The 13941-nt window shown below is 32.3% G+C and overlaps 1 protein-coding gene across 2 annotated transcripts in view; it reads right to left on the bottom strand.

Moving 5' to 3' along the window:
* The window catches only part of LOC143196712 (uncharacterized), a 168526-nt gene that overhangs the window by 128510 nt on the left and 26075 nt on the right, over window positions 1-13941 (bottom strand). Inside the window, exon 1 of one of the 2 annotated variants that reach the window (XM_076404631.1) lies at window positions 9558-9706. The exons of the other annotated variant lie outside the window; for it this stretch is intronic. Within the exon in view, the coding sequence (XP_076260746.1) occupies window positions 9558-9643 (86 nt within the window). The 5' untranslated portion in view covers window positions 9644-9706. Of the gene's footprint in view, window positions 1-9557; window positions 9707-13941 lie in introns of those variants that run through there. 2 annotated transcript variants of the gene reach the window in all.

Below are 13941 nucleotides of genomic sequence, written 5' to 3'. Positions count from 1 at the left end.
TTGTGGACTGTTATTGTCAGATATAATATCCAAGCTGTGTTACATGCAAGGAACATTAGAACTTGATAAGAGTTCACTTGTGAAGACATGACGCTCAGGTGCATTATCTTTTTTTATTCATTTGATTTTACTGTGTTTTGTGCTGCCCATCCTGAGTTTCACTAAATGGCGAATTTGTTCACTGGTGATTATTCTATTTTTCTCTTTTTAATTCCCATTTATTATTTATTGAATCTCCAATTATTATTTTTTATTTATTACTCTTAATCCATATATCTTTATCTATTTTATTATTTATTTCTATCCTTCATAATTCTTAAATTACCATAAATCAAAGATAATAGTTTAATAGTTCTGTAATGTGTCTTATAGTAAAGTAGTTCCTGCTGCCTAATTACTTTTTAGGGGAGGCGAGTGCACAATAGGAGAGTGTTACTTATTTTTGCTTATTTATTGTTTATTTATTTGAGTGTTTGGCTTTACCTTAGCAAGACCTACTAACCCTAGAGACAGGATCTCGCGTTTTCCTTCCCTTAATCTCATCGCACGTACATTATTATTAATGGTAGTTAGAATCTAGTACGTCGCCTGTTACCTTCCCTTTGTACCGTGTGCACATGTCATAGTTCACCCTAGCACATTAAGCATTCCTACCAATTATCGCTATTATCCGTTGTATATTATTTGTTAATGTAATTATCCGATGCCTATTATGATTATCCCTCATTGTTATTGACTATTAAGACTCTTGTTAACCATCATGGTTATTTCGTAATTGCTATTGACTACCATTGTCAATATCTACTATTATTATTACCATTATCAGTACTACTTATCGGTACTATTATTTATCAATAGTATGAATAATTAATTATCCGTACTATTATCTATCAGTAATATTAACTGTCAATATCAATGTATTTCATTATTGCCTGAGGTTAGAAGTATCTGTCATGATAATCAGCAATCTTTGTTATATTTCATGTGTACTTTTAATTTCACCCTTATTATTGAAAATTTATTGCTCAGGTACGTTTTAACATCGTTTTTAGAACTGTCACCCGACCACCCAGACATAAAAATATCGCAGTTTTAGAGTTTTGCTTTATTTATTTTGCCATTTATTGTATACGTAGATGTTATATTATTTATTTTGATCTATTTTTTTATTTGTTTAAGATTTTAAATTGTTTTATTTAAATATAATTTTAAGTTTACGGTTTAAAATTAGCTCTACAATTGCGTGTTTTAAAGGTATTCTTCCGTGTTGGTATCTACTTAACGTATTCAAGTCTCAAATAAAAATCAAAGGGGATAACATCTGGTAAATATGACGGACGAAATGTCATTTTTTTCAAATATATTCCGTATATTTGTTGTTTATTTGGCTTTTACTAAGGTATATCTTAAAATAGAAACTGTTGTAATTCATGGTATCAGCGTAGCGTAAAAAAAGAAAATACTTTGCGTTATATATAAAATCCTAAAACACACAACTTTGTTATATGTTATAGAATTAAATGGTGTAAATATATGACCAGTGTTAGTACATAATCCCATTATATTATTTGCTTTTCCTTCCATGAATGTAAACTTAAAATCGTTTTATTCGAACAATTGTATATTATCAGTTTCGTTACTATTTTTAGTAAATGCGAATTCAAATAATGGCTTATTTATGCATACTAATTTTTAAGTTTCTTGTTCAAAAATAATTATTCTGTATTAACGAGAATTCTGGAGCTTTATAGTTACTTTTACGCATCAGACGTATTTTTTCACATATTATATTCATTGTAAATTATTATCATCATTACTTGTTATAATTTTTCAAATTATGAATTTTAATATTTTAAACAAAAATTAATCATCAATCCATGCTGTTGATATACACACTGAAGACTGCTGTTCTGAAATCGGATAATGTTTCATATTTTTCAGATCACTTTTAATTCCTCAGACATGTCCAAATCATTATAATCTTGGTCTCTGAATTTGCCCATCAACTGAAATTCGGAAAGGAACATGTCGAATTCGCCTTAAGTAGCTATTTTGAAACGGTTTATGCTTACAGATGTCAGACTGAAACATTGCTGTTATTACATAAATCGCTTGTTTTACAATCCAAAACTTACTTAAATACACTTACAAAAGTATTGTTTACTGTGCCTAGAGAAATGCTTCAACTAAATATTAGAATTTTTATATATATTGTATTTTTATATATTGTATATTTTTGCGACAATTTCTGTTGTTGATAAAATTTTTTGCCTTATAGTTTAGCTCGCATGGGTATTCTGTTCTTGCCCAACACAAACACTATCTTTTTCCATATGCTTCATATATGGTGATATCTAAATATCTTATATTCTAAACAACGATCTTTTTCTCTGAAGCTAAAATTAAGTTGGTACATCTTTCTGTGAGATTACATAATATGCTTTTCCCATTTTTTGTACAAGATATTCACATTTTTGACTTCGATCTGTATCTAATAGTTCGGTTACAATTAACATTGATATTTGACCTTGCATTACTTTCTGGTAAAAGCGTAATTATGGACCATGAAATTCTCACAAATTTTTTGAAGTCAACTTTATACTATTATCATAGTTTTATAGAAACCGGTTTTATAGAAATTATAGCCAGACGGAGCAACCTAGATGCATCGAAACGTTTCAGCAAATCTTTCACAATGTTTATCAAGTCTCTAAAGATATGCGTGGTGCAGCCTTTTGTGATGGATGGAATTTCATATTGATTCAGGTTTTTTTAATCGTATGCTTCAATCGCATTAGTCAATGACAATATGGAGTCCAATTAATAGTTTATGGGATTAAAAGATAATTAATTTTAATAGCTCATGATCCAATATCACAAGATATGAGATTGCATAATCATCTATTATGAAAAGCCAAAATTATTGTTTTCTACCAACCGTATATTAAATACTCTTAAATTAGAAAGGGCATGAACATTTTTTTACTTTAAAAAAGCTATCAATATATCAGTGTCTTTCAATTTTAAGACAGACAAGATTAAATAGAAAACGAATTAATAAATATAAAGGGTGTTCCAAAATATACCAAAAATTTGATGCCTATCGTGTGGTAACTTGAAAAAATAGCTTGACAGTTGGCAGTTTAGGATTAGTACAATTGGAGCACTATGCGAGACAACAGTTCTATCTCTTTTATGAACAATATTTTAAAATAATGATTTAAGTTTGTCAACTGAAATAAAATAACTGAAAAAGAATTTGCTGAAGCTCTCTACAGCGTATATTCACTGAACATCTACGTCACCAAGCTTACAATGTATAATTAACATAAGAATTGAAACTTAACAGTTATGCACAGCCAACAGTTCATTAAATGTGTTATTGAACATCAACAAATCAGAATATCTGTCCAAAAACAAATTAATTGAGGTGGTATCAGTTTTGTATCAGTTGATGACTGAGTTCTTTCTGCTATATCGGTTGATAATTATATAAACGACATACAATTTCAACAAGATGATGTTACGCGCCATATAGCCTCTGTGACATTTCATTATTGACTGAAACATTTACATCAGCAAGCCATGGAAGACATTTATCGATGTGCGATTCTACAATATACTTTGTTATTCAACAAAAAAACAGTACAATTTTAGGAAAGTAACTATTCATTTTTTAGTTCAATTATTGTTTAAGTTTTAAACATTTATTTTTATCGGTGGAATGTAATAGTCGTAATTTTAGTGTTATGAGGCTTAAAGATGATCTATACTATCAAATTAGATAACCGCGGAAGCTGGCTACTCGTGATACCCTATTAATATAGTATTTGCACATAATAAAAATGGATCGTTAAAAATTGTTTTCTCCACATTCTTTAAATTTCTATGGTTCATTTAGACAAATTTATTACAAGGTCGAAAACATGCTTGTGAAAGCTTATAGTGCCTTGAACAGTCAAAATGACTTGACTATAATGACTTATTAGACAAGCTCAGAACGAACACACAAAGAAGAGAGTTGATGAGAGTGCTAGTGTTGAAATTTCCAAAACTTACTACTTAGATTAACTGGAAAATCCATCTTTACTCACTATAATAATGACATTAAAACAGTGAAAATGTTAAAAACCAACTATAATAATCCAAAAATCATCATCTACCACAAAATATCCTGAGTCACAAGCTCCATACTTTGCGGAGATCATCTGTACGCAAAATTGGAATTCATTTGAGAAAGATTTATTTGGTCACAATTTCCGTTTGTTTCAACATAACTTGAGAACGGCTTTATCGATTTCGTTCATCTTTTTTTAAAGGTTTTACAATGCTCTATAGAAGGTTCCTGCGGATATTAAAATTAAAATTTACAAAAAATTGGCCAGAAAATTGAAAGATTTAAGAGAACTTCGCGTGTTTGTTGCTTTGCCAGTGGCAGTTTGACAAATGTCGTTTAATAACTGTTTAGTAACCGTAGTTATCAATTTATTAGTGCTCAATACATTCGATATGAATGTTGATCCAGTATTGAGTTTGTTAAAGGAGGTTTTTGTTTACCACAATCAGTTGACATAATAACACTTTATATTAAATGTTTTATTAATACTAAACTAACACAGTTAATTTTTACTAACATAGTTTAGTTTAGACTAACATGTGATATACATAGTTGTACAGAAACATTAAGGAAAATCGTTGCTATTATACTAATGAATGTTATGTGTCCAGATTCCACCAAAGCGACTACATTCATTGGTATTCGAAAATCCTTTTTTTATTAATTCTATATTAAATAAATTTAATTTATTCTAAAGACCTATTATTGTTAGAACTACAGTATTAAATGTCTACATTTGTCTATATCTCGAAAGATATTGTGTTTTGTATGGAATCGTGAATTTTTGCTGCAACCCATTGGCTCTGACAGAAGTCGAAAAGTTGCAAGTTGAAGTTTCATTAGTTGGTATGTTCAACGACAACTTGAGTGCTGAATGTGTTCGACTACCTTCCAATAGCTTAGCTGCAATACCTTATGAAGCAAGTGCAAATGCAAATCCATTTTAAGGTCGAATCTTTGCCAAAATCATTGATATTAAAAACTTTTTCTAATTACACCAGGAACATCTAAGAACAAAAAAGAAAAAACCGCCAGTTTCATCGTTGACTGCCTTCATGACGCATATTTTTGTTGCTGACTGAAAAGAAGAACGATTATTTGAATGGTTTCTCTCAATGCCTTGGAATCGTATTAGGTTTCGCACCTCAACTATTGATTAAATGCGTTGTACTTTGGGCGTAATTATTCCTGATTGTATTAATTCTTTGTTGATAAGCATCAAGTACATGTTCTGAATGAAAATTAACGGTTCATTGTGAATTTCTTCGTTAAAAAAAGTAGAGAACCATCAAACTTATTTATCTCCTCACCATAACACAAAACTCTTAATGTTGTGAATAAAAAAGCATTAGAATAAAAATCATATATTTGAAATATTTTTCTAAAATATAATTGAATATTCAAATCTCAGACAGGACGTGTGTGGTGTCAGCTAGTACTTAATAAATGTTATGTTATTAAGACACTTATTTCTACACCAACTACAAGTATAATTAGACTTCGACCGTAAGTCAAAACACCTACCAAACCGTAAATTAAACACGTATATTAGTAAAATAATCTTACAGCAGGCTGTTAACTAAAATACATATATGCGAAATTTACCTTTCGCATAACATATCGGTAGAACATTTCGGTATAAACAGCAATCCGTGAATAATACATAATTGATACAATATAGTAGCATTTTAAATGATAAGAAGATGAGTTAAAAGATAACTATATATATTCCGAGGTTATCTCAACCTAAAAGGAACTTTCCAAACCTGCTCAATAACATTCATAGTAATAATTCAGTCACTATTTATATTTCGGAAATAGGAAAGAAACAAATAGTTAAGCTGCGAATATATTTAAATAGTTTTTCAAAGTACTCGCCACGATGATCGATACAATTTTGCATACGCTTAAACCAATTTTCAAAGCATTTACTCCATTCCGAATTAGGTATCTTCAAAACATGATTTTTGGACGCTTCAATAGCTTCTTCGGGCGATGAAAATCGTTGACCACGCAATTTATTCTTCACGGATGGGAACAAAAGGAAGTTCATGGGTCCCAAATCAGAGTTATACGGCAGATGATACATCAATTCGATGTTTTGAGTTCTCAAATAGTATCTTGTTTGAGCCGTTATGTGAGAGCACGCATTGTCATGATGAAGAACAATCGGGCGACACTTGTTTGTTTTCCTTATTTCACCGAAAACTTCTGGCAAACAAATGGTTGTGTACCAATCAGAATTTACTGTTCCACGATCCTCTAGAGGCACTGTTGCAATATGACCAGTTCTCCCGAAGAAATAGGCTACCATTTCCTTTGAAGTGCTTCGTGTGCGAACAACTTTTGTTGGATTTGGTTCATCTTGGAACACCCATACAGTCGACTGCAGCCTACTTTCGGGCTCATACGAATATATCCATGATTCGTCACCTGTCACGATTTTATAAACGTCTTTAGAAGCAAAGCGATTGAATTTCTTAAGCATTTCTTTGCACCAATACACGAGCCTTTTTTGAGCGATTGTCAAATTGTGTGGAATCCAACGCGAACAAAACTTTCGCACAGTTAAATTTTCATGTAAAATCGCATATATACTGGTGGAACTAATTTCGCACACAGCATCGATATTTTTTGACACAACAGCCCATTTTGGACGACCTTCATGGAACTCGAACTAAGACCACGATTGAATTCACTAAAGCAGCGATACACGGTGGTTCTTGATGGAGCTTCATGGCTAAAAGTCAAATTAAGTTGATTGATGCACTCTTGTTCTGATAATCCACGTCGAAAATCGTAAATAATCATCGCACGAAAATGTTCACGATTCAGTTCCATTTTTTGCCGAGACTAAATTTCCAACTAAATATAAAACAAACAAATAGCGTCCGTGCGACAAAATGTTCTGAGTACGTATATAGTCAAAAATGACAAACTTTACGATTGAACCGTCAGATGGACTCACATGACAACAGTGTTGCCAATTCCCGAAATATAAATAGTGACCCTAGTAGAAAGTCAATAGAACAAATACATTATCGTAATTCAAGTGAAAAATTCTCACCACACTTCGGATCTTTTAAATATAATTTTTTCATTACTAATTTACCACAGACTTATGAAAAAATCGGTGTTTCCTGTTAAATGATTTTCACATGTTTCAGGTAGAAACATTATTACAATTTTAATATCTAATTAATAACTAACTTACAACGAGTAATATGAATCATAAAAAAATGGCTCTATTTGAACGGTTGTAAAATTCATATTGACGCCACGGAAGGTAACGCAAATGTTTGATAGGATTGGAAAGGAGTCATTCAACATGAACAACATGATGTAATGGCTAACAAGCTATTAATTGACACTTTTTAATTCAACTTGTAATCTGCTTGAAGCTGACAATAAAAACACCACAATTGATCCCAGGGCTCGTGAAAATAAGCAGATTCTGTTCTTGTGACGGTATCATGGTTTTAACACAAAAAATGACAAATATATCATGGATCAAAACATCATATATATCAATGATTAGAGTTTGTAAAGGCAACTTTTATTTGTTTGTATTTTCTGGATATATTTTACCCAAAAGATAGGCAAAGATATGTACCATTCAAGGGAATCATAAATCGTTCCGAATATCTATGGTACTTAGATTTCCATCTGCTGGTTTAATATTTTAGACCTTTTAATTAGGTTGTTTATGTTTTATTAAACAAGATTTGAATGAGAATATAAAGAAACTAGGCGGGATTGTCGTTTATTTTTAATTGTAGAATTTCTCTCCTTTGCGAATACTTATAGCCACAGAAATAATTACCAGGAATGGTAAAATAGTTGCTGTTTCTTCAGGGGTTCTATTTGCCAAATGTGATATCTTAACACGTCCAAAGGTCGTTAGAATTTCATAAGATTTCAATTTCTGAAGAAGCAACATTCAGAGTCAAAACCTTTTTCGTATTTTATTGTGGTTTATACCTCTCAAGCTGTCTTTCATCTAATACTGAGTGTGATCACAGATTATTCCAGTTTTATCTTTTTAATCCCCATTTATTATTTATTAAATCTCCATTTATTATATTCTATTCATTATTTTATATTTATTAAATTCTTTATTCTTATTTATTATTCTTTGTTAATTATCCTCTGCTTATTTATTTATCCATTTATCGTTATCTGTTTTAGCATCCTCTATTTCCTATTTTATTATTTCTCCGAATCATCGTAAATTCCTAAAATTTCTTAAATTATGGCCAATCAAAGACAATAGTTTTACGGTTGCACCGCCAAAGTGGCCAAAGTTGCTGATGTATCCTTATGATCTATAGATAACTCGAAGCATACATAAACGTCACCGGAAGTGGTTTCTGTTAGCTCTTGATGGCAGCGTATCTCGCGTATGGCCTTTGGACTTTTCCTTTGTCAGTTGGAGCTAGAGCTCGAGAAGTGAGTTCACAATAGCTATAGAGTTACTTATTTATTTACAAGTATTTATATACTTACTTATATATCGGAGGTTTTAACATTACCTTAACGATTATTACTAACCCTAATGGCAGAATCTCGTGTTTCTGTTTTCCTTGATCTCATTGCACGTCTATTATTGTTAGTGTTGGGGTATAAGCTGTTAAGTTGTGCGTTACCGTCCCTTTGTGCCGAGTGTGCATGTCATACTTCATCCTACCATAGTTTATCATTGCGTATCATTATTAACATCAGTTACCATTATTGTCTGCTTTATAATAAATGTCCGTTAACGTTATTAACTACTGTGGAATAAGATTGTTGGTAACCATCCTGGTTACTCCATCATTGTTATTGCCTACCATTGTCATCGTCTTTTATTGAGGTTATCAATACCATCCATTACCAGAATATACCACATATTGTAATAATTACCAGTCCCTATTATATTTCCAATATATTTTTAATTTCACCCTTGTCATTGAAAATTGGTTGCTCAGCTACGTTTTCATCATCTTTTCAGTATCACCCGACCACCTCGACATCAAGATCTCGCACTCTTATTTGCTTTATTTATTGTACCATTTGATATATACCATTTATTTATATTTAGGATGGATTATTTTAGATTGTTTTATTAAATATAATTTGTATTTTACGCCCTTGGTTGAAAAATAACCCTAGAAGTTTAATATTTAGATGAATGAAAAAATTTTCCTCCAACTCTTTATTATAATTACACATTACTAATACCAATTCCTCTAAATAAATATATTTTCAAGTGCAATAACATAGAGGTTAACTTTTTTAACATAAAAATAAATTTTATAGTACTATATATCATTTTGAGATACTCCATATATGCATGTATTTAAAAAAAATGAAAATCCACGAATTACATCGGTAACGTTATCGGACATATACCAATGCCATCTAGCGTGGCAGTGATGAGGCGAAACGCGAACTGACTTACCACCCAAACTCATCATCAGAATCCGAGCTGTTTGGCATCACACTGTCAGATTCATTAGACGAATCACTCGAGCTCAGATCGGCCATAGTTGCAACGCCGTTGTCGTATTCGCACGCACACAAGCACACACTCTCTGAGCGAACGACGTAGAATCGTCCACGAAACGCGTATTAATTGGTTTGTTTTTGATTCAGTTTTCTTGGCGTTTCATTGATTGCGGTCGTTCGACCTGCCGCTTGACCGGTCGTCTCTTTCTCGCCGTCCCGAGCGCCAATTAAAAGGTAAACGCAACGACAACACAGAACGATTATCGAAATTTTAGTTTCCCGTAAGTTATTTTAGAGCGGGCGGGAGAACCGATTTTATTCGCCTGTTGTTTCAGTATGGCGAAGGAGCGTCTTCTTTTATGTTTTACCACAAAACCACAACGGATAAAATTTTTGCAATTTGATTTTTTATAATGTGTTAGTTAAGTGAATCAGAAAGTGTTAATACTATTTGTTAAAGCTTTCAGCTTTTTGTTTATTGATTATTTCAACGATTATGGTGAAGGAGCCTGTTTTGAAAATATAGCATCCGCTAAAACCAGTTCTGCTTTTATGTTGATATTTTTCTATCATTTTGAAGGAATAAATTCACAACGAAGCATTAATTTTAACTGAGGGAATGTGCTCAATTCTTACCAACAAAGGACTAATACAATTAGGAACGACGAGGCCCAATATAGGACGCATTTAATCAAGAGTTTAGACGCGAAACGCGTATTGAGAGATAATATTCAAAGAAACATTTCCCTTTTAAATCAGGAACAAATATTTGCCTACAATAGAATGGCGAAGATAGTGAACAATGGAACTGGTGGAATTTTATTCTTAGATGCTCCTGGTGTAAGTGGGGAAACGTTTTTAAAATCACTGATTCCATCGTAAAATTGAATTGCACTTGCTGTTCAGCACTCGGGCGGTAATTGAACATGCAAAGTAATAAAATTATATATGACAACCTTTCGATGAATTCTGCGATAGACAAACTGTTACAGCGAAGCAAACTGATTGCAAATTGATGAATACAAGATGACTCACTAAAAATCATTGAAGACATACACAAACGGAGACGTAGAAAAACTGCTGCAATTCTAATAATGATAAATGTTTAAAATAATTTAATGACTGTGCTACTTGCCAATTTTACTAATTCTATCAATTTTAATATAAAATTAATTAAAACAGAGCAATTTCCGGAAACCGACTCTGGTTCCAAACACTCTTAGACACTATCCAGGGGCTTAATTTTTATTTTAAAACTTAAATGCCTTTCAATATAGATACACAACTTGCATTGCTCCAATACCAACGAGTTGTTGTAAACTGTAATCGAGTGCCATGTTGTAATCGAATACAGCTATAGTCATTCCAATAAAACAGCCAACGCATGTCCTAAATGCCGTCAAATATATTGCCCAATTCAATCTGCAAAAACGTAATATTCGTTTTAAACTCAAAGAGACAATTTCCTTTTCATTTTACTGAAGCCAGCCCGAACATATAACACTGGTACTGGTCCACATCGTTGTCATATGTCTGCAAAATTATTCAAAATTTTGATGAAATGTGTGATGTGGTGAACGTTCTTTTGGCGCTTGTTTTTATACGTTTCTATCTGTTGTTTAAAATTTGTTATAACTATGATTAAGAATACCAAGTCCATTAAACAGTCACGGTCAAGGACTGATAGCGTCTCTGATCAGTTACTTCGAACAGTAACGAAATAATGGAGTCTCCTCTTGCCAGTAAAATGCGTTAGAGGCAAGAATTTATACTATTAAATATTAAGTTGATGGAGTTTTAGTGAAAGTATTTTTAGCATATTGCAACTACACTTAATATAAGCATTGAGAGCGTGTGAATAGAAAGGGAGGCCCAATACAAAACGGGTGACGAATCAAGATCACCTGAAGTTAGCTCTATTCGACAATAAATTTATGAAATGTATAAAACTAGTGAGTAGTTTTTCCATATAAATATTATATAACACAATTATTTCGGAGAAAACTATTACTCCGGGAAGTATCCATAGAAAATTTAGGAAAATGCCTTCCCTTCATACATTTTTAGGAAACATAGGATTTAAGTGGTGTAACTATAAACCACGAAGAGGTCTATTGTAACTTTAACACATAATAAGATATTATATTTAAAAATTTTGTTTTTAAAAGCATATAATAAAATTAGCAAAATGCTAATAAAGAGTTTTTTTTCACATTTCATTGTAGATATATTATGTTCATGCTTGAAACAGGCACTGCTTTATTTCTGGAGCTGAGTTAGAGTTTTGTCACTCATTAAATATAAATTAAATGTTTGTGATCATTTATGTGATTGAAAAAAATGTTTCTGTGTAGAAAAAATTAGTGTAGAAAGAATCATTGTCTATAGTAACAACTACGCTTTACATAAACTCTAACAAAAGAAAGAAAAAGAAATTGACAGATCGTGGAATCGTTAACAACTGTTCCATAGATGAAAAATTAATAATTTGGTGAAAGAGATTGAATGAAACTATATTTTTGTCGGCGTATAGACCTGCTGAGAATTTCAATGCAACGCAGAAACAACTAAAGAAGAGTATATAATTAAGGATTTATATAACCATATAAATAGGATAACTATAGAAAATCATACTGTAGGTGTGAGATATTGATGTTCAAGATATTTGGGTAGTGATGTTGTTGTTAGAATTTATGAGCAGATAATTACAAACTGTTTTGCTGATATCTGAAAAAAAAACAGAAGAAAATAAGGAGAAATTCAAAATTATTAAAATTGCTTAACAGGGGAATACAAAAACGAAGAAAACAAGAACTAAACTTAAAAAGGTAAATATGTTCTATGACAGAAGTGAAATACATTACTTGGTTATACAATTGTCAAGTGATAGATTGGTCCTCCAGGAGACACCACTACATAAAAAAGCCTAGATCTCCAACTCATAGATAATGTGAAAAAAAGTTCAATGTAAAGTTAATAAAACAAATTTAAGCTACAAACTATTGTGGCTGTTTAATTAATTGTAGTTTAAGTCCTTCGGGAATATATGCATTAGCGACCAATACTTAAATTTGAAGCAGCAACGTTGCATTATAAATTCTGGCGAAGTGCATTTTTGTATTAATTGTGGCTGTTTTAAAGGAAAGGCTATAAATGAGGATTAAGTGCAACATTTCTACGTTATTCATTTCGTTCCATTGATCCTATTGAACTTTGTTTCGCGCTTCCACTTGTCAAAGTCTTGACAACTGACGGATTACCTACTATTTTAAAACTCAACTGGATCCAGTTGCAATGAAAACAGGTGCAGCAGTTCAAGTATTTGGGAAAAAAAGTACAGGGGAAAAAGTGGTATCTACCGCCGAAATAATGAGCCGAATCGGCCAAGCTCCCGTAGCTCTTGGTTCTCTCAAATTGTGGTGTGTGTGTGGAGAAAAAGAAATATTACAATCGAGAATGAAATTCGCCTCTTTGGAACGCTTATCTTCCCAACTCTTCTATATAGGTCTGAGATTTGGAGTGATACGGTATAAAATATGTACGCTTACGACAATTAGATATAAAGTATCTATTTAAGATGCGCTAATCAGAACACAGTTGCGGAACAAATTCGGAGATGCAGACTGCAATGGTTTGGATATACTTGTCGAATGAAAGGTGAACGAATTCGTTACAAACCTCTATGGCAAAATCCACATTTGGATGGAAGATACAGCGAGCAGCTCCGAAAGGACATGGCTCAAGATAATCGAAAACAATCGGAAAAATAGGGGACTGACATTGTTCGAGCTCAGACATAGAACAACTGCGGTCGATCGCCAACTCTGGCGGAATTTAGTGAAAAATGTTCGAAGTCTTGCGATACAGCAGCATATTAGTTGAGAAGTAGACACTCTCGCCGAGTGTCGGCTATGGATTTGTTATAATGATGATGATAGAACGTTTAAAACGACTTTTATGTCTTTAGAGCCTGAGAGTTTCGTTTATATTTTAACGTGAGTTTGGATTTTTGGTACAGTCGTTCCATAAAGTCGTATCTTATTTGTATTTTTTTTTCAATAAAAAAAGTTTTAAAATAACTAAATAATAATAAGTTTTGTTAAGAACTGAACGATGGCCAAAACTGAACGATAGAAAGTAACCTTCAATAATCTCCCAGATAGACATCTCGGGTTTGCCAGATATTCGTTATTGTGTACTATTTGGCGCTGCTGGCACCCCGCCCGTGTTCAACATCTAGGATTCTATTTCTGGGTAATTTGTAGACCGTTATTCTACAATTAAATTTGACATGCTTCAAGATCGGTAGAGCATCTAGACTCGAAATGAATATTGGC

Source organism: Rhynchophorus ferrugineus, unplaced genomic scaffold, assembly GCF_030347505.1.
Source record: "Rhynchophorus ferrugineus isolate W39M unplaced genomic scaffold, kcgeb_rfMv2 rfM4, whole genome shotgun sequence".
In the NCBI taxonomy this organism is placed as follows: Eukaryota; Metazoa; Arthropoda; class Insecta; order Coleoptera; family Curculionidae; genus Rhynchophorus; species Rhynchophorus ferrugineus.
The sequence above is the reverse complement of the archived record's forward strand: the minus strand, read 5'-3'. Positions and strand labels throughout refer to the sequence as shown.